Genomic DNA, 27,274 nt, shown 5'->3' on the forward strand with positions numbered 1-27,274 from the left:
CCGCAGTCCTGCAACTTTTAGATGTGCCTCTGCTGCACCACAGCTGAATAGAATAATTAGGTCATTAGCAAGGCTGGGAGAACTGAGCTACACAAGGAGGTATTTAAGCCATTTCATTCTAGTGTTTTGTACCTGTGGCACATCTAAAAACTGCAGGACAGCGGCCCTCGAGGACTGGAGTTTGACACCTGTGCCTTAGAGGATGGATGTTGCTCTCAATATTTTAACCAAAAAGGTTTTCACCACCCTGTCAAGTATTTAAAGTGCCCTGTAAGAGTTCTTCTGTTGTTTATAGATTTAGATATTTTAACCTGAGTTGTTGAGGTCATTTATTCAGTCTATCAAACTGACAACCTTCCTGGCCGCTGACCGAGTGCGTCCATTAAGTGCTGGATCCTTCTGGACAACTACTGTATCAGAGGTTATTTTCAGCGCGGTGTTGCGCATTGGAGCAGCAAAAAAACATAATGCATGGAACCGAACCTCTACGAATCGATCCAAGAGCTTTAAAAAGCATCTTCACCATAAACTGATACCAGCAGCGACTTTTTAACCATTTACTGACCTGAGGATGGCATTTTTGTGTGTGTGGGTGTGTATGCTGAGATAAAACAGACCTAATCTTCTTTGAGGTCATTTTAGTGAAGCATATAAGGTGAGTAACAGGTTGAACTTACGTTGGCTGATGGCTGCAGCAGACATGACCTGGTCGTGGGGGGCGCGCGCAGAGACGCCCACACAGGCTGAGGAGACGCGCGCGCTATAAAAACACCAGACGGCGTTTCAGCGTCAGTGGGAATGCTCAGTTCATCTCCAGCTCATGGTCAGTCAGCCGAACCGAGCCTGCAGAGGAAAAACACACACACACACACACACACACACACACACACAGACACAATGCGCATCGAAGGACATCGATTCCTTGCTTAACTTACCCCAGCAGCGGTGGATTTTATTGAGAAAAATATGACTTCTGAAACTTTTGAAAATACATTTTTCAATAGTTTTTAGATCGCGGGGACTGCTCCAGAGAGACGTCGAGGAAGATTCAGGTTCTCTGGAAATACTTTCTGGTCTTATTGGTGAGTTAATTTCTGATCTTTAGCTGTCGGTGAAATTAAATGATCAGCTTTCTGGGTAAAACTAAAAAAAAATGACTTCTGTTAAAAGACAAGAAATGCGATTAGCATCATCAATTTAATATTTTAGCTGGGTTTTATATTTGCATATTTTCATTATGTAAAGTGCGACAGCTAAAAACAGCCGCTTCTTTGGTCGATTTGCTTCACATTATGTCGGAATATAGGATTGATATTAATAAATAATAAAATTTGAAAGAGATCGCAACTGGTTAAGACAATAATAAATAGATAATAAATTGATTGTTTAAAAAAAAAAAAAAAAAACATATGTGATGGTGCTTAGGTTAATGGGGCCTAAAATAGCGGAGTTTTCTTGTCTAGACCGATTCTAATAAAGTGCTCTAATAATAATTTAAAAAGAACATAAGACTTGCATGGTTGAACGTGAGAACTGGAAATATGAAAGTCATTATCGCTCCCAGAATTGCTTCATTGCTCTTCTTGGATTCTTAGAGTCTGAACTCCAGAGCTGAAAAACATTGCTCTCAAAGTGTGTTTCCCTCATTTGGTGTTTTTGAGGTAACATGCAAAGAGAGTTTGGTTAAATTATCCAAAATTACAGCTGACAGCCTCACTGATCATACATGCAGGGTTTTTCATCTTTATTGGTTTTTGTGCTTACAGTGCTAGAGAAAAACATTTGGCCTGTTCTACATGTCTTCTGTTGAACTTTTTTTTTCTCTCTTAATAAATGAAATCATCATTAGAAAAGTCGATTTTTGTAATTACTCATGTTCCCTTTGTCTGATATCAAAGTGTGTTCGAAGATCTGAAACATTAATTTTGCCTCATTACATCCAATTATTTTAAAACTGCACATTTTTCCTTTTTTCCTGCAGCCTGCTTTGACAATGGACCCCATAAACTTCAGAGGTCAGAGATGTTTGCTTTGAAGCATTTTAACTCCTCGCTTCTTCCTCGTTGGGGTGATGGCAGTGCTTCTGTGGTGGAGGCCATGGTGAAGTCCATGGAGCAGCAGCAGGAAAATGTCACTGCTGTGCAGAACCAAACCAGTGGTGTCATCAGTGTGGTATTGCCTATGTCGCTAGGCATCATCTCCAACACGGTGGCTCTTTTCATCCTGGTCAATGCCTACTCTCTGCAGCGCCGGCGCTCCAAAGCTACATTCCTCTTGTTTGCTACTTCTCTGGTGATCACAGACTTCTTTGGCCATGTGATTCCAGGTGCTCTGGTCCTGAGGCTCTACCTCACCGGCGGACAGAGCACCGAGGACTCCTCTGATAGCATGTGCCAGTTCCTAGGTGGCAGCATGGTCTTCTTTGGCCTTTGCCCTCTGTTTATGGGCTGCGCCATGGCCGCAGAGCGATGCCTGGGCGTTTCCAAACCGCTGTTGCACTCATCCCTTGTCACCAAAACTCGCACAAAAGTCTGCCTGTCCGTCATCTGGCTGGCAGCTCTGTGTGTGGCCTTGCTGCCCTGCTTCCAGCTAGGCTCATACACCTATCAGGAACCAAAGACCTGGTGCTTCATCAACGTGCTCAATGACACCATGGGGGTGGACGTGGCCTTTGTGGCGCTGTTCTCCGGACTCGGCCTGACCTCACTGGCTGTGGCTCTCGTGTGCAACACAATGAGCGGACTGACGCTGGTGCTGGCCCGGATCAGGAGGCAGCCTGGCTCCCATCACTCAGCCCGCTCCCATGACATAGAGATGGTGGTTCAGCTGGTTGGTATCATGGTCACCTCATGCATCTGCTGGAGCCCTCTGCTGGTATGTAACAATAAAATCTGTTTTCCAATGAGTTGTTCTGTTTTAGAAGACATACCTCCTGTTACAGCTAGATTAAAGCAAATATTACCTTTCAGAAAAAAAACCATCATACCAAAGGTCAAACATGGTAATGGTATGATCTGAGAATGTCCTGGTCCTTAAAGATCTGAATGACTTGCGACATGACATGATGTGACATGACAAAGAAGAGTGGGACAAAAGGACTGGGTGAACTGCTGGAGATTGTTCCAAGAACACTCATGTGTTATCAGTCATATGAGTTGCAAAGTTAAAAGGAAGCACAGTCATTGGCAAGGTTCTATTTGTAATTGAAATCATAATTTTGTTCTTCAAACTCTGCTTTCATCAAAGAATCCATTTGCAGCAATTACAGCCTTGCAAACCTTATGCATTTTAGTTGTCAATTTGCCTAATCATTGCAACAATTTCCAGCTGTGCTAACATGATTTAACAAGGCTTTTCAAATGATCAATTAGCCCTTCATCAAGGTAAACTTGGATTAGCTACCAAAATGTGCCACTGGAACACAGATGGCTGCTGAAAATGGGCCTATGCACATCTAATAATAAATACAGCTATTTCTAAGAGAACCCAGAACTTTTGACAAAGATCACTGGTACTTACGTTTCTATAGATTGCAGTTCCTAGACTCGGAGAGGAGAAAATTTACCAATGCATCAGGAGAACATGTAGAAATGCCTAACAGTTAATGGTACCATTTATTTTCTGTTAAATTCAAGCTGGATCCACTGGATCAATCTCCCTGTAATCCATCCATATGGCCCAAAATGAATCATTGTGATTGTGAGCTCAATATGACTTCAGTCCACTTTTTCTTCAGCAGCAGAACCTCCTGAACCGAATTGGACCTAAAGTTGTGAGCCAAGGTTTTAAAACCCTGAAGTCAAAATTCTTAATTTTGCTTTATGTGTAAGGGTGCCGATGACATCATGAGAAAGACTAGAATTGATCTGGCATAAGTAAATAAAACACTTGAATTCACCTCTAAAGGAGGAATGTGAGTAAAAAATGTGAATAAATGGAAGAACTCACAGGGACTCAGGTCGGTTGTCCAATGCCTGGTGTGATGTCACCAAAGGTGTGCTTGAGCGCAAACTTCTTTTTGAGTTTTTATTTTTTGACCAAATATAAATATGCAACAGAACAGCAAAGCAAATAGAAAAACAAATGCCACCTTTTATTCTATATGTAACAAACCTTATTGAAGTGTTTGATTTTGTTTTATAGTCCCGACCCTACTAGGGACAAGAGTGTTAGAAAATGGATGGATGGATGGATGGATGGATGAAACTATTATGATGCTTTGAATGAATCTTGAGTCAAAAGTAGTCTTTGCCATTGTGAAAGTGACTCTATGAGCCAGATTATACTCAGAACTTGACCCAAAACTGCAAGATTCTTTCAGAACCTACAAGGTTTGCTTTTGAAACAAGAACAACTCAATTTTCTTTTCTTTTTTAACATTTATTTAATGTTTTTAATATATGACACATTTTAATCTCTAGATTAACAAATAAGGAATGTGTTTCTTGCCACCAGATCTTTGCTCTGATGTCGGTGATCCATTCTTCCAGCAGAACTGTGGGTGAAAACCTGACCAACTACCAAACTCTGATGCACATAGGAGTGAGGCTGGCTACATGGAACCAGATCCTCGACCCCTGGGTCTACATCCTGCTGCGCCGCACTGTGCTCCGCAAAATCTACCTCATTGTAAAGTGCCAGGCAGGCCTGAAGGACACTGTGACGGGCCGCTGGGAGAAGAGCTTTTTACCCAGCTTGGACCAGAAGGAAGTTCAGCAAGTCTGAGCAAAGAATGCTTTTGTTATGTTAGCAGGTCACTGAACACACAAACCTTTAGAAACACAGAAACAGCAGTTGAAGGAGGAGATGTTGTTGCTATGATGAGGAAGCAGTCCAGCATTGGAGGTTTTCTTGATCAATCAAGGTTTTTATTTTTTTTTCAGACTCCACTGTGTTTACCAGCATGTTTTTTCTCTGACCTGAAAAATGCAAGTTAGCTAAGGCTACAATTTTGCACAAAATATCATAAATGCTCTGATTACTTTGAAAAAGTGAATATACCTTATTTCTCTATGTAAATAATGAAATTATAAAGATTAATTTGGTTAATCTTTGTAGAACATTTGTAAAAGGGAAAGGTTTAATCTATCATAACTAACTTTGACTAGCTTTGAAAGCTCTGAGACTTACATCGGTATAAAAATCAGAGGGCGCTATGGAGCAAACCCAGAAATAATCGAGTGTTTTGCTAGTACTCTACTGAATGTAATTTATTACAGAATGTCCAATGTTCACATGTAATTTTGACTTTGAATATTATTTTGTGTGTTTTATACAACAATGTATAACATAATTTGCTTTTTATGAGTTAATACTTGAATGTCAGTTTACTGAGAACATGTAAAACACTTTAAACTGAATGTAAATAAAACCATGCAATGTGCTTTTAATTTAAAACTGCTCTTAATTTTTATTCTGTCTTGTTTGAAAGATCTGCAAAAGAGGTAAACGTATTGAAAACCCTCTGGAGGCTTTCTTTTGAGTGCGATGAGCAACATTTTCCCCTTAAAAAAAATTTCCAACAGAGATGTCCTGCTCAGTTTATTATGTTCTTCACTTTCAGCAGATACTGTATGTTTTAGCTAAAGGACAATCCACAAAGATCACAGAGATCATAATCTAATAAATCAGAAACACATATGAGAATAATATTTTGACTAAAGCTTGACTCAGCGTGTAAGGAACTACCAGTGTTTTACCTCAGAAGTACAATAAACATTAAAGCTCAGCAAGGTTAAAAATAAGATAAATTTTTTTTGGATAAAATACTGTTTGCTCTTTTCAAATGCTTCTTATACTCATTACATCCAGTAAGATTTCAATGTAAATGTGGTGCATTTCTGAATAACTCATGTTGTTTGTTGAGATTTTTATTAGTTAAAACTGAAAAACAAGAGATGCATAAAGATGGAAAACAATATAGAACTTTAAATGTTGGATCATATTTTCTTGAATATGAACCAAACATTATCACCTCAGCACTTTATTGAAACTTCTGTGGCTTTTGTATGTATTCATTAAGACATACAAATGAAAAAATGACATTGTTCGCTCTTGATGTCCCAGTGTTCAGTTTAATTTGGAAGGAGATACAAACTGCTGCTGGTCTTAAATGAATTGCTATGCCTTTCGACTTGTGCTTAATGACTTACATTGGAACTACATTATGTTGAAGGGAAGAAGGTCCTTTGAATACAATCAAATATTATCAACGATTGTGAGAATTTGCTTGTTTTCATCTGATTGATATTTGTTGCAAGACGAGATACTAAAGAAAGTGCAAGCTGTGCTCCAGAATTTGTAATTATCCAAATGCCTTTTCTTTTATACGTTTGAGTTAATTATTTTTATAAACATTATAGGGTTCAATTTTTCAATTAACCCTCGGTTGCGTATTCAAGCAAAAGTCTGAAAACATCCAACAGTGAGTGCACTTCAATCACCGGACCCCCAGGGGGCGATATTACGTCAGTAGTCTGAATTGCAGCCACTGTATTACGTGAAGAAAAGGCTCGACGTACTCATTCCTAACGGCTATGAATTATTTTTTTATAAAACCATCAGAAAAACTACGAAAGGGGAGGTGAAGTTAATCTGAAAGGTCTAAAACTGTGCATATGCCCGATTTTAGAGGTAAGCTGTGGTAGCATTAATGAAACCCATTGAGTTCGTGCAGGTGCTACAGCTAGCTAAAGGTAAACGGTGCTTAATATTAAGTATTTACACCTTTAATTAATGTAGAGCGAATAATAGAGGTTTTAATTATCGATTTATTGAAAAGACATATCCCCTCTTAATGACAATTGCAAGCATTCATGCACAAGTTGATAGTTTGGCTCAAGTTTTGCTGCTGCGCACTTGTTAGCCGCTAACGCTGTCTGCTACTAGCACCTGTACGCTACGATGTACGTGACGTAAACGATTTCATTTTACGTTGTTGACATTTTTCTGTGGCAGGATAAACAACTACAGTTTTTATTTATACTACATGAGGCAGGGAGGACGGCATGGCTTCAGAGTGGGACGAACAGCAGGCCTATGAAGAGCTTCTATATTGGGACGAACTGATCCAACAAGGCCACCGTCTTCTGCCTGAGGACTTTGACAGGTAGCGCTGAAAACATGCTCTACGTCTACAGATTTGCACAGAAATACAAAAGCTAGTGTGTCACTCAGTATCGTGAAAAGATCTGGTCATGATTGTTCTTAAAAACAATTCATATGGGGTCGGTTGGAGGTTCTACCACTAGTTTTATTTTTAAAACGTACTATTTCTGCTCCTTGTGTTGTCACTGCTGACAGGTACGAGGAGCTGCGATATTGGTACGACTGTCTGTGCTACGAGGAGGAGCTGAGGCAGTACCATGAATACATTGCTGCAGTTCAAAACTTGGAGGATGAACGACAGCTTGAGGTTGCTTTTTTTTCCTCTTTCCTTAATAGCACACACGATTCATGATCTACTGTGCAAAAGTCTTAAACCATCCACGTGTTGGCCTTTTTTTTTACTTCCAAAGAGTGTGGCAGTCCTGTTATCATAAAATTAATTTCAAGGAGTAGATTTCCGCACATCTACGTCTTGTGAAAATGATTTTAGGATGTTGTCTGCTTTTTAAAATCGCTAGGGTCTTGTTAGCTTGCAGATTTGAGGTTTTTCTCTCTTGACAACTGAACTAAGAATAACATTTAAAAAGGTCTTGCACTCTTTACAACAATTTAAACAAAAATGTGTAAATAATAATGGCTTGTCTTTCGGCATTCGTGTTAAGTAGTCATATCCCTTCTTTTTCACGTGTCATTTTTAGAGCTTTATAAATATGAAGCTTCCTCCTTTTTAGTTATAACTGCAGATGCAATGTTTTTCCACAAGTAAATTGTATTTATAACTTCTGTTTATTTCCATGTTTTTGTGACTGCATACAAGACTTCTTTCAAGCACTCTATATGTAATGTAAAAACTCCACACCCATTTTATGTCAAAACTGAAATAACAATTAATCATAGAATAGAGCAAAATCAAATTGTTTTTCTGTGATTTGGAAGTGGATTTTATGTAAACATTACTTTCTTCTGATTTCAAGTCTTTGTTTTCTCTCACTACAGGAGATTATGGCCCCTCCAAAACAAACTGGGCCTCAGAATCGCCTCGTGATGACGAAGCACTCTGAAGTGTATCCTTCAGCTAAGGAACTAGAAGCTGTGCAGACGATTATTTCTGATGTGGAGCATGCTTTTAAAACACTATCTGAACAGATTGATGGAGGGAGGTAAGCCAGCTGACCTAATTGGTCTGACGTCTTTTAAACATATAAACTAAAACATTTAAACTCAGTTGAAAAATCAGAGAATGCTCTTATGAATAGCATGAGTCAAACTTACAATGAAACGTCTCTCTTTTGTTTGTTTCTCAACAACAAAACACAATACCAACTACCGGTAACATGAAAGTTGTTTATATTTTCTGTTTGTTTTTGTTGGTACCAGATCCGAAGAGCGAGTTTTGCGTGCTCTTATGAGGGTCGGTCTGGTTGCTAAAGGACTCCTTCTGAAAGGGGACAATGAACTGGAACTGGTGCTGCTTTGCTCCAGCTCGCCTACAATCACTTTATTTAATGAAGTCACTGAACAGTTAGCTAAACAGCTAGAGGTACGGAGTCATATTTGTAGTTGCTTAATGGCGGACTAAAAACACTTTTCACAGCTTTAATGTCTTATCTTTTCAGTTAATTTCAGCTGGAACATATTCAGTAAGCTCGCGTCCGGAGGAAGCAGTCATTGTTGTGACCAGTAGCAAGCAGTCTGTCCCGACTCTCGTCATCAACCTGACATCACCTCTGGTCCGGGAGGAGCAGCAGACTAACATTGCTGAGGCAGAGGGGAACGGTGCGTATATTTGTCCAGCTGCACCCCAGCCCTCACAGGTCTGTTCTGTGTGATGTCAGTAGGCAGGTACTGTACTCCTCCACTGATCTATAACTGCAGTAGATATTATCCCAAAAGTCCCCTGGGTGTGGCTCATCAGCGTCAGCACAATTATTTTTTGTCATTCACTCTTGTTTTCTGTTTCACACTGCAGTGGAAATGTTTTAGAAGGTCATATTAACTGTCTGAACTTAAAACCTGCACTCAGCTATCTATTGTGTTAACTAATATGGTTTATTTACCATCTATTCCTAGAATATCTGGAGTTAAATTCAGCAGCAGGTCTTAGTTTTTGTATGAAAGTGTATGTTTGTGTGGACTTTAAGCAGGGTGAAAGAATTATTATTTATGCTTACGTAAAATGATTTTTATGTAGTTCAAGATTCAGGGAGTAGCCATCCTCTGAAGTACTGCAGAATATCTTTTCTTCTCCTGAGCTGTTCATGTTTGAGATAATTACTGCCCGTTTGTTGACCTGCCACAAAATCATAACTAGTTTGTAAGGAAATTTAAACGGACTGCTCACTGCTGTGATTGTGCACAGGAGGTGTGGGGATTTAACCGTAGAATTTAGACCAGGGGTACCCAAAGTCAGTCCTCGAGGGCCGGCATCGTGCATGTTTTAGTTCTCTCCCTGTTAGTACCAACAACCTTCTCAGCATGTCAATGTTCTTCTTAAGCCTACTAACGAGCCATCATTTGGTCCAGGTGCGTTAAACCAGGGAGAGAACTAAAACATGCAGGATGCCGGCCCTCGAGGACCGACTTTGGGCACCACTGGCTTAGACCTATAACCCAAGGCCAATCTGAAATTGGGGCCAGGTCAGGCCAGAATTAATTTTATTATGAATGGGCTCGGGCATATGTGGTGGATTTATTAGGTCTGCAATACATACAGCACAGAGAAAACCAAATGAGAATGTTCAATATAAAGTTGTTAATCTATTTATTATGTTATAAATAGAAGAGTACATAGTTTAACCTGTTGAAGAAAGAAAGTCAAAAAGGTGTAACAAACGCAGCACATTGCATGCGCTCACAGCTCTGCCCGTATCCACTCAAGCAGTGGCAGAAATGGGATCCTTTCAATCACACATCCCAGATGATTTACACTTGACTCATCCTGCAGTTACAACAAGCAACAAAATGGAGCCAGAAGATGTTAAACAAAAGCTAAAATTGGGAAATGTTACACTGCTTTCTCAAATGGTGGTCTAAAAGTGAATTAAAATATGTTCGGTTTACATTGATTTACTTGTTTGTTCAGTGTTTGTCAATATGAAATTACATTGAGATCTACTCTCCAGTCTGCTGGCTGCAGAACCTCTCAAGGGCGTATTTTGGACAAGGACCACTGTCGATCTCTGCATACTTACTGAATGGGAAAGTGTAAAATCATTTTGATTTGTGCAGTTCTGCTCAAATACCGTAATAGTTGGATGATCTGTAGCGCGATGTGATGTTGGAAGGGTCTCTGACAGAGACAAAACTTCATCCAGCACATGAAAAACATGAACAAAAGTGTTGAATTGGACAATAGAACGAGACGAAACGACATGCGTTGTGAAAATTTATATGAGGAATTGCGTCTCGGGTTTTTCCTGTCTTTCAACGTGCCTCTCTGATTTGTGGGTCACAATATTTTGTCCTAAAATCCCAAAAGCTATCGCAGGTTTTCTGTGACCATGTTGCAGTCACACCCAGTGTTAATCTTTTTTTAGATCAGTGGTGTTGGTACAGCGACTGGCTCAGACTAATGCCAGCGAGCAAATGGCTAATAAGCTCCTGCCTCGTGGTCCTCACGTTGTTTTGTTGTGAGCTACAATTTGAGGAATCTGTTTCCTCTGTCGTAGCTAACAACATTCTGCTCACGCTGATAATATTGGCTCAGTTATGTTGTCCAAGCCCCTGCTAGAATTACTAGTCAAAGCGCGGATTGCATGCTCTTGATGCTAAATCTGTACATTTAAAACCAGCTGCTGCAAAACTGATTCTGTGGTTTAGCTTGAAACTTATGTCAATTATTAAGGAGGGAGAACATTTATTTAAAGTGGTTAGACAGTTTAACAAGGAATTGTCCAGCTAGTTGTTTCTGTAAAAAAGCAGGAAAGGTTTTGTGGAAGTCTAAAGTTGCAGAGCATTAATTTAAAGGCCAGGTTTTTTTTTTTTGGGGGGGGGTGGGGAGGTTCTAGTTTTAGAACAGTTTTTAATTGGTAGTGAACTGATGAGTTTTGTGACCAGTTTCAGGGCTCCAGTTTTTGTAAACATGCCAAGTTTATGCTCTCAACTAGTGATGGACAAAACTGCAGTCTCTATTTGTATTCCTGAGAAAAGTTGATCCTTAACTGTCACAAGCTGCAGTTTCATAAATCAAACAGTACTTGAACGTGTCGCAGTGTGTACAACTGCAGCAGATTTGCATCAGACAAAGATAACTGAGACATCAGTCAGCTGTGGATCTTACTGTGTTTATTATTAGTCATCTGGTGAGGAGAGGAAGAGGAGGGTCTGGAGACAGCAGCAGACGTCCTAATGGCTTCACAATGTAGGACAGAAATTTGTCACCTTACAAGACTTTTCCACACAATATCAGACACTGCTTGACATTAGTCTTAAGTCATCTGGTCACTTGAGCTCTAAACATTTGCAGGCCATTGATTCAAGGTCAAAACCAGAGATTTTCTTTAAAATTAAGGATTTTTTTTGTACAAGGGCTGAAATATATTCATTTTGCATTTAGGAATTAAAAAAAAAAAAAAAAAATTTATATGCACTACCCAGAACTCCCAAATGATAGATTTAGCTTAACTTGGTTCAAGTTCTGTTTTAAGAATAATAATAATCTCATATAGAGCACCTACTGCTGTCCAATTGGTAATAAAAATACCCCCAACAAATCAGCCCTACATTGTACTGATAATTCAAGCAGAAAGAGCTGAGCTTTTCACATATTGATTCTTGAAGTTCTTTTTTTTTGCTTCAAGTGCATTCCTTGCTGCAAATGATCCAGCATTCACTAAATGAATGCTATGTGATTGCATTTTGGGCAATGAAATGTTTGCTTACTTATTTTAAAAAGTAATTGAATTATTTATTTATATTTGTTAATGTATTTCCAGTATTGTATAAAGTGTTTTATGTGACTAAATGAAAAGTCTCCAGAATGTGGCACTTTTTTAATCCAGTTAATTGTTAAAATAATTGATAGATGAATCGATTACTAAAATAATCTTTAGTTGCAGCTCTAGTCTGTTTCCACTCTTTCCATTTGGTAGAAGCCACCTTTGGGCAGGGACTGATCAGTTTTGCTGCAGTATGGGACAGTCGTGAATTTTTCTCTCTATGCCTGTGATTTTAAACTGACTGCCTTATAGTTTGTGAAGTTTTGTAGGACCGCTGGACCTTTGACCAACTGGACACACTGTCTCAGGAAGTGGAGGGCAGCAAACCCAAGCCATGAGGCTGATGGAAAGGGGTTTTTATGAATAGTGCAGACACATTCACAACATGTCAAGCAATGTTGTGAATGTCACCCTAATTCTTTCACTTACAGTAAATCAGAAGGTTTGCACAGATCTTTTTTAGATGATTTTGGCTAAGAACAAAGCCTGCCACGTTAGATACTCTGACAGCCCCATTCCCTGCTTCTGCTGGTTTGGGGAAAGCTGCTGCTCCCTGAGCTGCAAGACAGAGCCAACCCCCTTGGTCAAACTGTACCTTTTCTTCTTACCCCACCTCGTCAATAGAAACGCAATCGGTCAACGATCCGCCGGACGTTCTGGACAGGCAGAAATGCCTAACTGCCTTGGCGTCTCTCCGCCACGCCAAGTGGTTCCAGGTTTGCATTCACGTCATTATTTTTAATTGATCTCTCCTTTATGTTTTGTCCAACCTATAGAGAGTGACAGTTTATTAGTTTTATTATATTACCTTTAATATAAAAGGTAATATGCTTACCTTTTATATTAACTTTAAAGTTAAAGGATGGTCTGCTAATCAATACCAATGACACATGTGGATAACTCATTGGTATGGATTGGATCTTAAGGCTGAGCTTTCTCTGTTTCAACTCTAGCACTGTGCAAAGATCAGTGAAAACCTGACAGGTCGTGTATTAGTTGATGTGGAGACGGCTCAGTAGTTCTTGCTATTCCATGCTTGCCTTGTTTTATGAATTGGTTCATGAAAACTCTGAAAGCACAGACCGAGGTCTCTTTGGAGCAGGCAGACAGGCTTTCTGACTCAACTGGTTTTTGTTTTGTGTCCCAGGCTAAAGTCAGCAATCTCAGTTCTGCTGTCATTGTGATCCGAGTAATGAGGGATTTGTGTAAACGGGTTCCCGATTGGTCACCCCTCTCAGAATGGGTGAGAAATCTGTTTCTACTTTTCCATATTAGAGCTTGGTAGATGTTTTTGTCCAGCTCAAAATTATACACACAGGCTCATGGTTTACAAAGTACTTAATGTTTTCTCTCTTATTCAAGAGTAGATTTAATGAAGCAAGGCTAAGGCCTGTTAATGATGTGAATCATTTAGCTTGTTAGTTTCTCTTTTTGATATCTTAATACTAAACACAACAGGATTATCAAAAGAACTCTATGAAGGTCTTAAAAGGACTATGATCTGTTTTAATTTTTTCCAAGTATAATTTTGACTTCAAGTAATGTCTAACTTGAAATGATGCTGGGGGGGTTTTTCCACGTAGTCTCTTGAACTGCTGGTAGAGAAAGCCATCAGTACATCTGAGCGGCCAATGGCAGTAGGTGAATCCTTCCGCAGAGTTTTAGAGTGCGTCGCCTCTGGAATCCTACTGGAAGGTGAGTTTCTCTTCAATCCATAATGGCCTGGAAACCATCATGAATGTCCAAACTGAAACGTGTCTGTTCAAAGACGGCCCCGGCATAAGGGACCCATGTGAAAAGGAAGATGTTGACGCCACTGCAAATCTGACTGAGCAGCAGCGTGAAGACATAACAAAGAGTGCTCAGGTATGGTGAGATACAAAAGCATGCAAATGTTAAAAAACAGAGGTGTTAAGGTTAGTATTTGACATGTCAACCTTTTTCTCAGTTAAAATGTTTCTAATAGAGCCGCTTGCATAATACTCACCAGTTGTCTTCCACACAAATGGTCTTCCTATTTACTCTGATTTTCAATTCTTTACATAGATTTTCATCTGGATATAAGTCTGGTGATTTGCTGGGTCATTCAAGCAGTTTTACTTTCACTTGACAGTTTCTTTGACTTTGTTTTTGACAGTGGAGTCTTGCGCAGTGAGTGTGTAGATGTCATTGTCAGTGTGTCATGTCATTGTATTAAAAACTGTGAGCAACGAATGAAGTTGATTCATTTACGCTCACGTGTGGGCTGCTTCTCCCATTTACCCCAGACAAAGTTATTTCTCAAAGCATGACTTCCGCTAGAATTAGTTATGTTTAGGGGAATGAAAAGTACAACCCCCCCAAAAAAAGAAAACAAAACAGAAGCAGTAAAAGAAAATATAAAAGGAATGATTTCACAAGTGTCAAAAACAGCAAAGTAAATAAGTTAAGGTCAAAAACTACATTGAAAAAAATTCCAACCAAATACCTTCCAGTGGTTTTTCGCTCAGTTTTATTACGAGAAGTAAAAATTGTACCTGCTTTTTCCAGGTGTTTGTTTTTTAAGCTTTACATGGCTTTTTGACTCCTGCAACAACTCTTGATTATGCTTCTGACGTCTGACAAGAGGCCTCTTGGCCGTGGCTTTTTTTTGTGATAGTTTTTCTTTTTTCCACTTCTGTATTATGGCTGCAATGACCCTCATGGTAACATTTAGAAATATAATAATAATAATAATAATACATTTTATTTGAAAGGCGCCTTTCTGGCACTCAAGGACACCGTACAGAGAACGAAAAATAGCAAAAAACAATAAAATATAGTAATTAAAAATAGGTAGAATAAATACACAACAATGTATCTATATAAAATCTATATGTAAATCTATGTAAAAAATCTATATAAAAATCAAGCAAACCAATTGTGTCATGTTGAAAAGGCAGATCTAAAAAGGTGTGTTTTAAGTTCGGTTTTAAATTTAGGGAATGAATTTATATTTCTAAGGTGAGGTGGTAGGGAGTTCCAGAGTTGGGGGGCAGAGTGACTGAAAGCTCTGCTCCCCATGGTAGTAAGACGGACAGAGGGGACAGACAAATGGATAGAGGAGGATGATCTGAGGGAACGAGAGGGAGTGGCAATATGAATAAGATTGGAAAGATATAGTGGGGAGAGATTGTAAAGAGCCTTGAAAGTATACAGAAGAATTTTGTATTCTATGCGGAACTTGGTAGGCAGCCAATGAAGTCTTTGCAAGATAGGAGTAATGTGGTGCATGGATGGGGTTTTAGTAATGATACGGGCAGCTGAGTTCTGGACCAGTTGAAGCTTATGAAGAGATTTCTGGGTGAGACCAAACAGAAGGGAGTTGCAATAGTCCAGGCGTGATGTCACAAGACAGTGAACAAGAATGGCAGCGGAATGGGAAGTAAGGGAGGGGCGAAGACGGTTGATGTTGCGTAGATGAAAATAAGCTGAGCGGGTAATATTGTTAATATGAGACTGGAAAGAAAGGGTGCTGTCAAGAATAACACCCAGACTGGTGTGTATAGCTGTAATAATTACCATTGGTATATTTTGCAACAGTCTTGAGTCTTTACTTTTACTAATCATGGCTCTCAGTGCTCTACTCTGGTGAAATGAAAAGGCTCTTTTTTGTAGGTCACCAGTCCTCTATTGGTCCAGACATAACAGCAGGAACTCTTTTAAACACTGATAAAATTCAGCTGGTTTCTTGGCTTTCTATGATGTTTACATAGAAAGCCATGTGATCAATACTTTTTTCCATCAATCCATCCATTTCCTAACACACATATCCCTAGTGGGGTCGTGAGGGGTGCTGGTGTCTACCTCCAGAGGTCAACAGGCGAGAGGCGAGGCCACTCTGGACAGGTCACCAGTCCCTTGCAGCAATACTTATTTCATTACAAATAATTAAATTTATGGACTAATTTGTATTGATTTCTCTCTATTGATTCTTGCTAACATTTGATTATTCCACACAAATATTAATATATTTACTGAGAAAAACATTGACTTGTTCATTACTTATTTTACTCGCCTCAGTTGCAATTAACTTCTTGTCTTGCTTAACTTTTTTTTTTTTTTACTCAGTTTGCCTTGAGGCTGTGGGCTTTTGGACAGATGTACAAGGTGTTAGGGATGGACAACAAACCTTATAAATCCCAAAAACTTTTGAAATACACCCGCAAAGACGGCACAGGTACTGGACAACAGAGATCTTCTGTGGAGCTGCACTTTGTTCAAAGAGTCGGGTCTCAACTTTGTTTCTCTGGCTCAATGCAGGTCAGATGACTCCTGCTTCTCAATACTTCCTCCCAGCTAAGAGGCCTTATTCAGCAGTGGAGAAAGATGAGGAAGAGTTGACATCAAAAAGCAAAGAGAAGAAATTTGAAAAAAGCTTTCTAAAGAAACATTGTAAGAACTATGAGAGTACAATAAATTTGTCAAAAGGCTGTTGTCTGAGTTCATTTTTATACCATTTTTCACCGTTTTCGTGTTGTTCCTCTAATAGTTGACCCAAACATAAATCCTGTGATGCGTCTAAACCAGTATCAATCTCGCCTGGAGTATCGGCTTATCTCTCAAACCGGTCCAGTCCATGAGCCGGTGTTTACCATGTCTGTGGATGTGAAGGGAAAAACCTACGAGGCTTCGGGACCATCTAAGCGAGCTGCCAAGCTGAACGTCGCCATCAAGGTGAAGCTAATAAATCTTCTCTACATAAGTGAAGTCAGTTAAGCTCACACCCCTCCCTCAATGTTGGAGGCCTATTACTGTTGTCAAAGTGGGCTGAGGTTAGGCCTGTCAGAAGGAAAACAAACAAAAATGCAAATAGAATTTATTGAGCTTATTTTAATTTGTCACGCGATTAATCGATTTAGTGCTTATTGAGACAGGCTTAGCTGAGGTTCTCCTTCCTACAAACACAAAGCATCAGACTGCAGACTCTACCTAAGCAGATCGCCTGACCAGTAAACCTGCTTGTATCAGCTGTTGATTTGGTGTGTTTCTTATTCACAGGCCCTGAAAGATCTTGGTCTTCCAACAGGCCTGGAGTCAAAATCAGAGCTGAGTGGCGACACTGAAAGCTCTCAGAAATCTGACTCTGCTGCAGCTTCTACCGCATCAGACGAGGTAAAGGACTTTATTTGAACTCTCTTTAAAGAATCATACACAGTGCCTTAAGAGAAGAACATTTTTGATTAAATTTTTTCTCTTCAACTGCTAATAGATTGGTCAGGGTCCCCTCTTAACTAAAAATGGGAAGAACCCTGTGATGGAGCTCAATGAAAAGCGCCGCAGCCTGAAGTATGTGGTGCTTAAAGAGACTGGAAGGTCCAGCGCCAAGTCCTTCATCATGCAGGTGAGTAAGCAGCATCACGCTGTACAAACAAATATAGAGGTCAATGTCAGTTTGCTTTTTAAATGCAACAACGTGGTGCTTTTTTTTTGAGGATTACAAGGTAATAAAATAATATTCCATAAAGTAGCTAAACCACAGAATGAACAATCAATGAAATCAAATAAAACCAAGTAGAAAAAAACCCACCTTCAAAGGCAATACAAAGTTGTTGTTTTTTTTGGTTTAGTTTTACTCTAAACTTCAGAGGTGCACTGATCGCAGTCTTCTGGCTGCAATAACTCAATTGTTAAAAAGCCTGACCTGCCGATTTTAACCAAAAACGATTTATTTTTAGAACCAACACTTTAAGATGTGATGCTGCATTTTACTGAAAAAACATTAAACGGTATCCGTGAAACAAAAAAACAAAAAAAATTTGTTTTAACTGCACATGAAGTAAAGCTCTCGAATATAAATAAAAAGTTAGGACAGAGCCTGGCTGGCCTCTCGGTCAGCCTTGTCTCATGGCAAAACAAAAGGAGGCAGTAGCTGCTTTTCAGATCTCTGTGTTGGTACAGGAGTTCAGATGGATAAGATTGGTTTGAAATGTAAGTACTGGCAGATTGCCAATCACCCAAAATTAAGGAAATCGGGGCCGATCGAGTGGTGATCCCCCACGAAACTTTCATTCACTTGATTTAAAAAGTCAGAAATTCAATAAAAGTTTGACCAAAAATGTAATAAAATGAAGACTTTAACAGAAATTGTCCAAAGCAAACAGTTTTCTGTCCTGTGTTTCAGGTGGAAGTTGATGGGCAGAAGTTTCAAGGAAAAGGCTCCAATAAAAAGGAAGCAAAGGCTCACGCTGCTCTCGCTGCTTTGGAAAAGTTATTCCCAAATGATGATGACGCTTCAGACAGCAACAGAATGTCTGCAAAGAAGAAGGTTATCTACACTGACATGGTAATTTATTGGAGAAACTCCTTTTGATGATTTTATTGTTTTATCGCTTTACATTAAACCATCTAAAATATTCTGCTCTACAGCACATCCCAGGATTTGGCACAATCCGTGGTATTCCATCAGATACCGGGGCTCGAAGCTGGGGTCCCAACAGAGGGGTCCAAGCCAGGGGCCGGGGCCGGGGCCAGCCTTTTGGCGCCGGACCCAGCTATAACACAAGTAAGAGGTTTTACATTGATTGGATAGAGGATCTGCAACAAGAAGCTCATGGATGAGGAAATCACTAAATGTCTTTTTATTCATTTTAAAGCTAACTACAGCTATGAAAGCAGCGCTGGGACAGGCTATCGTAAGTATTTTGATACCCATAATCATGGTCAATCCAGAACACATGAGCATAACCTGCTGGGGATTAAAAGAATCTCACACAGGCAGCGCTCACATCCTTCAATGTGTTTTACCTAAATGTACTTTGAACAGGTGATCTCTGTGAATAAGTTTACTTTGGATAAGATTGTGATGAGCACAAATCAATGGAGGGTTATAACTTTTTAAGTGCCTCACACCACAAATCCGTTGGTATTCCTCTAATTCAATTTACTATAAGGATCTTTTAACATTTAATCTAACAAGTTAAAACATTTATCAGCAGTTTTAAATCAGTTTGAAATGGACAAATCATAATATTCACCCTGCTAAAAATATAAATATATCTTCAAGGATAAATCTTAAGAGATTAAAATATATAAATAAAAAATTTCTTAGTATTCCAAACAGTGTTTTGTTTAGTCCTTCTTTAGACGTTATTATTGCCTGTTGAACCAAATTTAATAAATTACTCTTTCAAATTTGGATAGTTTTCTTGTCATGCAGCATCACAGGATTATTTATACTAGAAACCCATTCTTTTAGAGCACAAGTCTAAAGTCTATGCTTTTGTAACTTCTGCCTTGCAGTCAATAAAATGTGAGGCCATCTGTCCGACAGATAAAGATTGGTCCTAAGATTGGATCATGGGGCAAGACAGTAATCCCAAACACTGCTGCAAATCTACCACAGAATCACTGAGAAATAAATCAATATGTTGCAAAGAATCAAAATCTCTATCTCACCCTGTTTCAGACCTTAAGAGAACTTTGAAAAATGAATTTCTTCCAAGTCTCAATGAACTAAATAAATTCTGTTTACAGAATAGTGGGCCAAAATTCATAAGATATTTATTCATAGGGTTGGTTCAACAGAACATGCTCTGAGATCATAAAAAAATGCACTAGAACCATAGGACGGTTACATTTAAATGAGAATGATCTAAAAAGTCTTTAATTTAAACCTGCAGTAACTTAACTATTAAAATATATATATATATTTTTTTTTTTACATATTTGTTTAAACTGTAACTATGTCCTGACAGTAATTTATGAAAAAAATCAAGCTCATCTGGCTTTTTCCTATGGCCATACTGACATCTGCAGAAATACACCGCTCATTCATAAGCAATCAATTAGTCCAGAGGAGAATCTTAGCGCTGTTAATTACACTCATATATGCACTGCTCACACCCTCACAGAGAACTAATGGCCTGAATTTGTTCTTTATCTATTACAGATAAACTTTATGCTAACAATGCTGCCAGCAACACTGGCAAAAACACCAACGTGGCTGAATCGGACAGCAGCACAGGCTACGGTACGTTTTACCCAGAGAGCAGCTCCACCTACTCCTCCCCACCCGTACCCAGCACCAGCGACACAAAGGGACAAAGCTACCGCTCCATGCCCCCACCTGTTGACCAGCAGAGCCCATATAGCTACGGATATGGAGAGGAAAAGAAGAAGATGCTGACCCAAAGCAATCCTGTGGTTCAGGGAGGAAACTCCTCCGCATACAGCACAGCCTATCCTAGTTCTGTTACAGCAGGACATTCATACGATTACGGTAACAACCGGTTACTCTTGAGATGTCTTTAAATATTTTCAGTCTGTTGGAGGGAGCAGATGATAAAATAATATATTTCTGGTCTGATCTCTCTACGCAGGCTGGGGGAACCAGGTCAACTGGGGGAATCAACAGGGATTTGACACCTACCAGAACTATGGAGGACAAAACCAGGGCCAGTACTCTGGATACACAAATTACTGATCCTTGCAAATAACAACACTGTTTTTTCACTGTTTGTAAAGCCTGTGTCCTCTGCGTTGTTGATAAACCAGAGAACCCTCTTGATTTCATTTTGTTTCATCACTTGTATGTTTTTAGTTGACATTTGGTGAAACAGGTTTCTTTTAACATCGTCACAGCAGTTTGAAACTGTTTTGTTTCCGTTCTTCATCAGGATGTAATTCTGATTTAAGGATTTGTTGGTGTCAATAAAGATGCTCTAACCTTGGTCTAAGAAAACAAGTTTCAGTTAACTGCTTTTTAAAAAAGTTTTGTGGCTATAGATACCTTTAATCAATAGTAAATTGACAGAACATGGGGTAATCTAGTAATATTTCCTCCATCTATTTGTTGTATCCATCCTTCCTTCCTTAAGCCATCTGGCCATCTATTCCACCATGTGTTTTAGCATCTCTCCATGAAACCATTCATCTGTCCAGTTGTCCATCCATACCTCTTTGCAGCTTGTTTCCAGATTCCATGTTTTGATCTTAACCAAAGTAGAAATATGTTCAATATCCTACAGGAACACCCATTTTTATGTTAAATTGGGCTTAAGGGGACAGAACTGTGGGAATTTAGTTCTGACAAAATCTGACATGAAAACTTCTCTTCAAACATTTTAAAAGTCTTATGAGGCTTAATTTAGGTTTGAAAATATATAGTTTTAAAGTGAACTCATGTCTAACTTTCTGGACTTTTATAACTGTGTTTTGTAACATGATCAAAGACACAAAAGAGTTTCCAAGACAGACAACTTGACCCATCCGATTATATAACACGCTCCATTTTCCATAAGAAAAATCTGAAAGACAGAAATTGGAGCTGAAAGCAAAGCAGGAAAAAACGTGATTAATGCTGAAGTGTTAGAAGTGAAGTCTAGACACTAGCTATATTAACCATTAAGGATCACACGTGGCACCGGTCACCGCCTGGTCCTGAGTCAGGCTGTGATCAAGGATCATGCCTGTGCAGTGTGGACTCCTGAAGCCTCTCCTCCAGGAGCGCTGATAAATAGCAGAGGAAGGGGGAGAAGTGTGAGGACGCAGTCAGCCAGATCCCATCTCCTCACAGTGAGTTTTTTCAATTTGCTTTTTTCATCTCAACAAATGTAAACCATTTGAATAGCTTGTAATTAAAAGGAGTTGTCTGTTGCTTTTTAGGCTTAAGTTTTCTTTCAAAGGTGATCTATTGTGCGTCATTGAACAAGTTAAGATAGATTTTTGAGCTATACAAAACATGGTTAAATTTTTTGTACAAAATAATTCTTAGATATTGACATTTTAGTGCACAATTATACAAACTTGTAGATCTTTGAAAAGCAGAAGTAGAGCCTCCTGCACAACCAGCAAGAATGCAACAAGTGGTTTCTGGATGGGAAGTCGACAACAAAACAATTGTGTTTTCCAGCAGCCATTGCTGGAAATCACATGAAACTCATACAGAGGTCATGTAGCAGTAAAACCAGCCAACCAAAGACCCTGGAGCTCCCCTTGGGTTGCTAGGTAACAGGCTGTGGTTGCTGATTCTGGCATTGCATTCGGAAGGTTTTTGAAATGGCTAATTTTTTAGCATTGATTTAAAAACAATAATTTATTGCCAGAACACGGCTACATGTTTTTTTAAAACCACCTGAGAAAAAATTAAGTTACAAAATTACAAGTATCAAGTCATAATATTATGAGATTAAACTCGTACAAAAAGTCATATTATGAGAATAAAGTCAATAGTTTGAGAAAAGTCATAGTAATATGACTTCATTCACATGTCCTTTTGGCTTTATAATTGTGCAACTTTATTCTCATGATATTGACTATTTTATAGTACTATTACTTTATTATAATTAGTTTATTCTCGTACGAGTCCATTGTTGTGATATTGCAACTTTAATCAAATCAAATTTTTTTTTGTCTTGGTGTGACCCTAATACTCTTGTAAAGGTGCCCTTTAAACTGTCATGATAAAATGAGATGTTCTATAAAAGGCAGAGATGCTCTGGAACACTGAACTGTGACCTCTGACCCTCTCTGCCACATAGATATGGCCACATTGGCTTTTATTATCTCCATCTGGGACGTGACGGCTTCAAGCTGCACCAATCACACTCACGATAGTGTTGTTGTTGTTTGCAGCAGTCGCAAGATAAAGAGGAAGTACAGCCACACACTCTGAGCTAACGTGCAAAACCTGCTCAGCCCGTTCTTCCTCTTTTTTTTTTGAAACTTTGATCACATGGATGCTGAGTTTCAGATGTGGTCCTGGTTCACTTCTGTTTGATTTATCTTCAAGTGCTCTGAAACTCTGATTATTTTTACTTTTAAGATGGCATTCGCTCTTTTAACCCTCCTGTCCGCTGTCGTCGGTGTGACCCTCTGCTATCCTGCTGCTTTTGAAGACCTGGGGGCAAATGGCAGTAAGTGTTTGTTTTCACCTTGACTACCATGAGTTTAAATGACCCTAGTTGTGTTGCTGTTCAGCTAACTGGTATTGTTTTACACCCTACCAGGCAACAGGACCTCCATTAGGTTCCTGGCTTTAGGGGACTGGGGTGGACTCCCTTCCGCGCCTTATGTCACGACTGTTCAGATAACTACAGCTCAGGAAATGAGCAAAGTAGCAGAGCAGATGGGCGCTGACTTTATTCTGGCGCTTGGCGATAACTTCTACTACAAGGGTGTGGAAAGTGTGGATTCCCCACGGTTTCAGGTCTGTTGAGTTTCTCTAGTATGAGACCACAGACACCCTTCTAAAAAGCCTTTTTTCTGTGAACTCAAACCTACTGTCTCTTCTAAATCTCCTACTTAAAGGAAACCTTTGAGTCTGTGTACACCTCAAAGTATCTCAGAGTCCCTTGGTATGTTGTGGCCGGTAATCATGACCATGCAGGAAACGTCACAGCTCAGATCGAGTACTCTCAAAGGTCCGACAGATGGTAAGGTGTGCTTAAATATATTGAAAACCTGAAACTTGTATAGATTCATTACACAAAGAGGAATATAATCAAAATGTTTCTTTAATTAATAAAAACCTACTCTTCAGTTTCTTTAAAAATCTGATAACTTATAATAAATGCAGTGTAACCCAGAAATTACTTTCTTTATGTTGTACAATCATGAAAGACTGCTGACTGCACAAATGTCCAGTAGGTAGTTGTTGACACTGTCCACACAAAGGCTAAACTTCTGAGTTATTGCTAATGGGCAACTTTTTAGAGGGCTGTTTCTGGGTATATTAATGAAAAGTTTAGTGGAAGGAAAGTGGGGGTAAAAAAAAAAAGTGTACAAATGACCTCGGTCTTCAGAGGATGTGCAGCAAAGCCAATACAAGGGTTTAGGGAAATTCACAAGGTCTGGAGTCGAAGTTTCCAAAAATAGAAGTAACCTTTGAAATCTATCTGTAATTAATGTGTACCAACTTCCCTCTTTCAGCTGAAATTCTGAAATAAATTTATTTAAAGGCATTCTACTTTCTTATGCATTTCCCAACAAATAACCAGAAGTTGTGAAGAGAACATTTTTTGTTTCTCCTTCGTTAGGAAGTTTCCCTCTTATTACTACGAGCTGAACTTCCTCATCCCCAACACGGGGAAGACGCTCACCATCATCATGCTCGACACGGTGATGCTCTGTGGACACTCCGACGACTTCACTGACGAGAAGCCCAGAGGCCCCCTGCGTGCGGTGGACGCCAACCGTCAGCTGGTCTGGCTGCAGGACCGGCTGGCCCGGTCCAAGGCGGACTTCCTGTTGGTGGCGGGCCACTATCCGGTCTGGTCCGTGTCTGAGCACGGCCCCACAAAGTGCTTACTGAAAAAGCTTCGCCCTCTGCTCATTAAACACAACGTGACCTCGTACCTGTGTGGACACGACCACAATCTCCAGGTCAGCTCCAGAACATTTAACAAACAACTTTGTTTGCAGATATTTTGTTTTTCAACTTTGCTCTTATGTTTCTTTCTTTTTTCACAGTATCTTGAAGAGTCTGGTGTGGGCTATGTAGTGAGTGGTGCTGGGAACTTTGTGGATCCTGACTTCAGTCACTTTGACCACGTCCCCAAGGACTCTTTGAAGTATTTCAATGGCCAGGAATCGACTAAGGGGGGCTTCGTTCATGCGGAGGTCACAAACAGCATGCTGTTCCTGACCTACTTCCAGTCTAAAGGCACGTCTCTGTTCCGCACCGTCCTTTCCCAGAGGAAGTTCGGGTAGACTTCCAACTGAGGCAATCGTTTATTGTGAAAAGTATTAATCTGTGGTGTTGAATTAATGACGTTTGATTCTACTTTTAACTTTGCCACAAAATTTTCAATACTTTTGAATATTTTTAAAGGAATCAAAGTTTCATCTGTGAATTTATTGTAAGCTAAAATGTGTTTCATAAAGTGTTTTGACAGCAGTTTCCAAAGACTTCCTTCAGAAACTGTATGTTCAAGGGATTTATTGTATAATTTGTAATGTCAAATAATGGCAGCATATTGGATTAGTTTTCCTCCCATTAGATGTCGTGCATGGTAATGCTGTTCTTTTCACTTGTTGTTCACACAGGAAACTGTTCTGGTGTTTGAGTGAAATTTAACACCCAGCTCCCTGGAAGGCTTTACTGTATAGCCATTTTATTTTTTTCTGGATGTCTGTACAATTTCTTTGCAATGGATTTTCTTTTCCTGTGAAATCAATTCAAACCTTTTTCTTAACATGTGAAAATAATTAAGTAAATGTTTTATAAAGTTTCTACGTTGCATTTTGTTTGTACAAAAATAGTCAATGCCAAGTAAACATCCTTCACAAGGAGGATGATCCAAGATGACACTCAGGGTTTCTTTAGTGTGGAAAACTTCAGGTGGTTTTCCAGGTTTGGAAAATATGGAAAAATCTTTACATTTCCAGATTTTTTTTCCTTTCTATTTTTTTGTCCTCCAATCCATTATTTGTCTTGTTTGCTTTTCCTTTCATCCCCTATTCATCCTTTTTTACCTTCTTCCTTTTTATTTCATCCTTCCTGTTATCCTTAAGTTTGACTCCCCTGTTTTTACCTGTTTCAGAGTCCTTCCTCCGTTGATACATTTTTGCATCATTTTCTTCTGTTCTTTCTTGTGTGCTGCCTTTTTTTGTTTTTTTGTCCTTTCCTCAATTTTCTTTTTATGGTATTTTACTTTGTCCCTCCTTGTCCCTTTTTTTCTTGCTGTCTTTCCCTTTTTTTTCCTCCCTAATTTCTCTACCAGTTTTGCATAAAGCTTTTTTTTTGCCCATTTTTCTTTGTTAAATATTTCTGGTTCATTCAGATTGGATGTATAGTGTCTGTAAGCAACAATTTCACAGGCCCTATACATATAGTGTCTGTAACATCCAGATTTAATGTTACAGACTCTTAATTGGATTTGTGTTTGGACTTTTACTGGACCATTTTGACACATGAATACACTTTACTCCAGTTGTCCCCAAATGTGGGGTCACAAAGAGTGGCGTATTGAGATCTACTTCAAAAATCAAAAATGATTATGGGAAAGCAGGTTTATTCAATAAATCTTAGAGTTAAAAACAAACATCAAATGGATAAAAACAGTGTACGTAATGGCTGCTGATGCTGTTTGTTTCATATCCCTCTCTTATTTTGTGACTCAGAAGCTACAATGTTTGGTGACCTTGTTTTGTTTCTGAACATAACATCAGACATTACTTTGCATTTTGGTCTCCTCTGACCAGAGCTCCGTCCACATGTTTGCTTTCTTCCCCACATGACTTGTTGCAATCTGCGAACAGGACTTCTTGTGGCTTTTGTTCTCGCCACTCTTGTATGACTTTCAGATTTGTGAAGCTTTGCATCTCTGCAGCTGATAGGCTGTTGCTGCAGGGCAGTCTGGGACAAGACTTTGACTGTCAGCTCTTTTTCTGCCACAGAGAACGGCCTGGCCTGCCAACAGGGGATTAGCCTGAATGACTGCAGGTTGGCAACTCCCAGGTCCATGATGACCTGAGCCAACCAATGACAGCTAACCTGGGAGAGAAAGCAAAAAAAAAAAATCTACAAGCAGATGTTTTCTGTTCATTTCGTCTATCACCTTTGGAGAAGTTGTTTTGTTTTGTTTTTGTTAAATGTGCTCTAATCTCTCTTTTTGTGTAAGAGAGTTTTAGAGGGAATGTTCTTCCCCTGGAAGCCAAAACAACCACAATTTATAACATTTTGTTAAATTATAATCTCTAATGTTGAATCGAACTTAATCTTTTATGTGGCATAAAGGAAGAGACTCTTCTGCTCCAAGCATACTGTGGTCTTAGCTAAAGGCTATTATAAGGTAACTCACAGTAAGTGAGGGATATGTAGATCCAATTAGGATGAATTTCAGCCTGTTGGTGTAATGCACCACCAGATTGAGCACTGGCCTGACAGTCCTCTGTCAGAACAGGAGAAGTTGGTTGGGGTAATCTGAGTATAAAGGACAGGTGAGGCTCACTTAACCCTGACTTACGTAAATCCACCACAGACCTGAAGAAAACCTAATCGGGCTGCTCATCGTGTCAGTTACTGCTGATTAGAGTCTATCTAAAGTAAGACGTGGCTTCACAGGAGGTACTCAGGCAGGTACTCGCAGACCATACTTTGCACATTAATCGCTTCGTTTTTTTTAGGTCATGACATTTTCAACAAAACAGTTTCATTTCCTCTTGGTTTTTAACAAGGTCGTCTATTTCTGACCTCAGCAGGAAAAACTGTTTACCAAAACAAGTCCAAGCTGCCTCACAAATAAAACGATAACGAATCTTATCATTTT

General features: G+C 39.3%; 3 protein-coding genes and 1 long non-coding RNA gene across 6 annotated transcripts; all 4 read left to right on the top strand.

The window, feature by feature from the left end:
* Window positions 1-709: 709 nt before the first annotated feature.
* ptger1a (prostaglandin E receptor 1a (subtype EP1)) lies at window positions 710-5,397 on the top strand. Its single transcript, XM_028016765.1, has 3 exons — window positions 710-1,082; window positions 1,982-2,874; window positions 4,456-5,397. The coding sequence occupies exons 2-3, from the start codon at window positions 2,023-2,025 to the stop codon at window positions 4,723-4,725; spliced, it is 1,122 nt and encodes a 373-aa protein (XP_027872566.1). The 5' UTR covers window positions 710-1,082; window positions 1,982-2,022; the 3' UTR covers window positions 4,726-5,397.
* Window positions 5,398-6,467: 1,070 nt separating this feature from the next.
* ilf3a (interleukin enhancer binding factor 3a) lies at window positions 6,468-20,745 on the top strand. 3 transcript variants are annotated; one of them, XM_028016761.1, is made up of 20 exons: window positions 6,468-6,633; window positions 6,994-7,108; window positions 7,303-7,414; window positions 8,104-8,267; window positions 8,485-8,647; window positions 8,724-8,883; window positions 12,669-12,760; window positions 13,192-13,287; window positions 13,628-13,739; window positions 13,813-13,910; window positions 16,134-16,242; window positions 16,326-16,457; window positions 16,555-16,739; window positions 17,064-17,177; window positions 17,275-17,406; window positions 18,187-18,348; window positions 18,432-18,567; window positions 18,659-18,697; window positions 19,954-20,283; window positions 20,384-20,745. In XM_028016761.1, exons 1-20 carry the CDS (start codon window positions 6,618-6,620, stop codon window positions 20,485-20,487), a joined length of 2,571 nt encoding a protein of 856 aa, XP_027872562.1. In that variant the 5' UTR covers window positions 6,468-6,617; the 3' UTR covers window positions 20,488-20,745. The 3 variants fall into 3 exon arrangements, with proteins under 3 accessions (XP_027872562.1, XP_027872563.1, XP_027872564.1); XM_028016762.1 differs by having other exon boundaries at window positions 6,471-6,633; window positions 6,958-7,108; XM_028016763.1 differs by having other exon boundaries at window positions 6,471-6,633; window positions 6,998-7,108.
* LOC114144212 (uncharacterized) lies at window positions 13,918-15,675 on the top strand. Its single transcript, XR_003595441.1, has 2 exons — window positions 13,918-14,221; window positions 14,549-15,675. It is a non-coding gene; the product is annotated as an uncharacterized LOC114144212 (long non-coding RNA).
* A 731-nt stretch (window positions 20,746-21,476) lies between the features above and the next one.
* Window positions 21,477-25,235, top strand: acp5a (acid phosphatase 5a, tartrate resistant). Its single transcript, XM_028016766.1, has 6 exons — window positions 21,477-21,578; window positions 22,828-22,918; window positions 23,012-23,211; window positions 23,313-23,437; window positions 24,041-24,386; window positions 24,474-25,235. Exons 2-6 carry the CDS (start codon window positions 22,828-22,830, stop codon window positions 24,711-24,713), a joined length of 1,002 nt encoding a protein of 333 aa, XP_027872567.1. The 5' UTR covers window positions 21,477-21,578; the 3' UTR covers window positions 24,714-25,235.
* Window positions 25,236-27,274: the final 2,039 nt, after the last annotated feature.

Source organism: Xiphophorus couchianus, chromosome 5 (genome assembly GCF_001444195.1).
Source record: "Xiphophorus couchianus chromosome 5, X_couchianus-1.0, whole genome shotgun sequence".
NCBI classification, from domain to species: domain Eukaryota; kingdom Metazoa; phylum Chordata; class Actinopteri; order Cyprinodontiformes; family Poeciliidae; genus Xiphophorus; species Xiphophorus couchianus.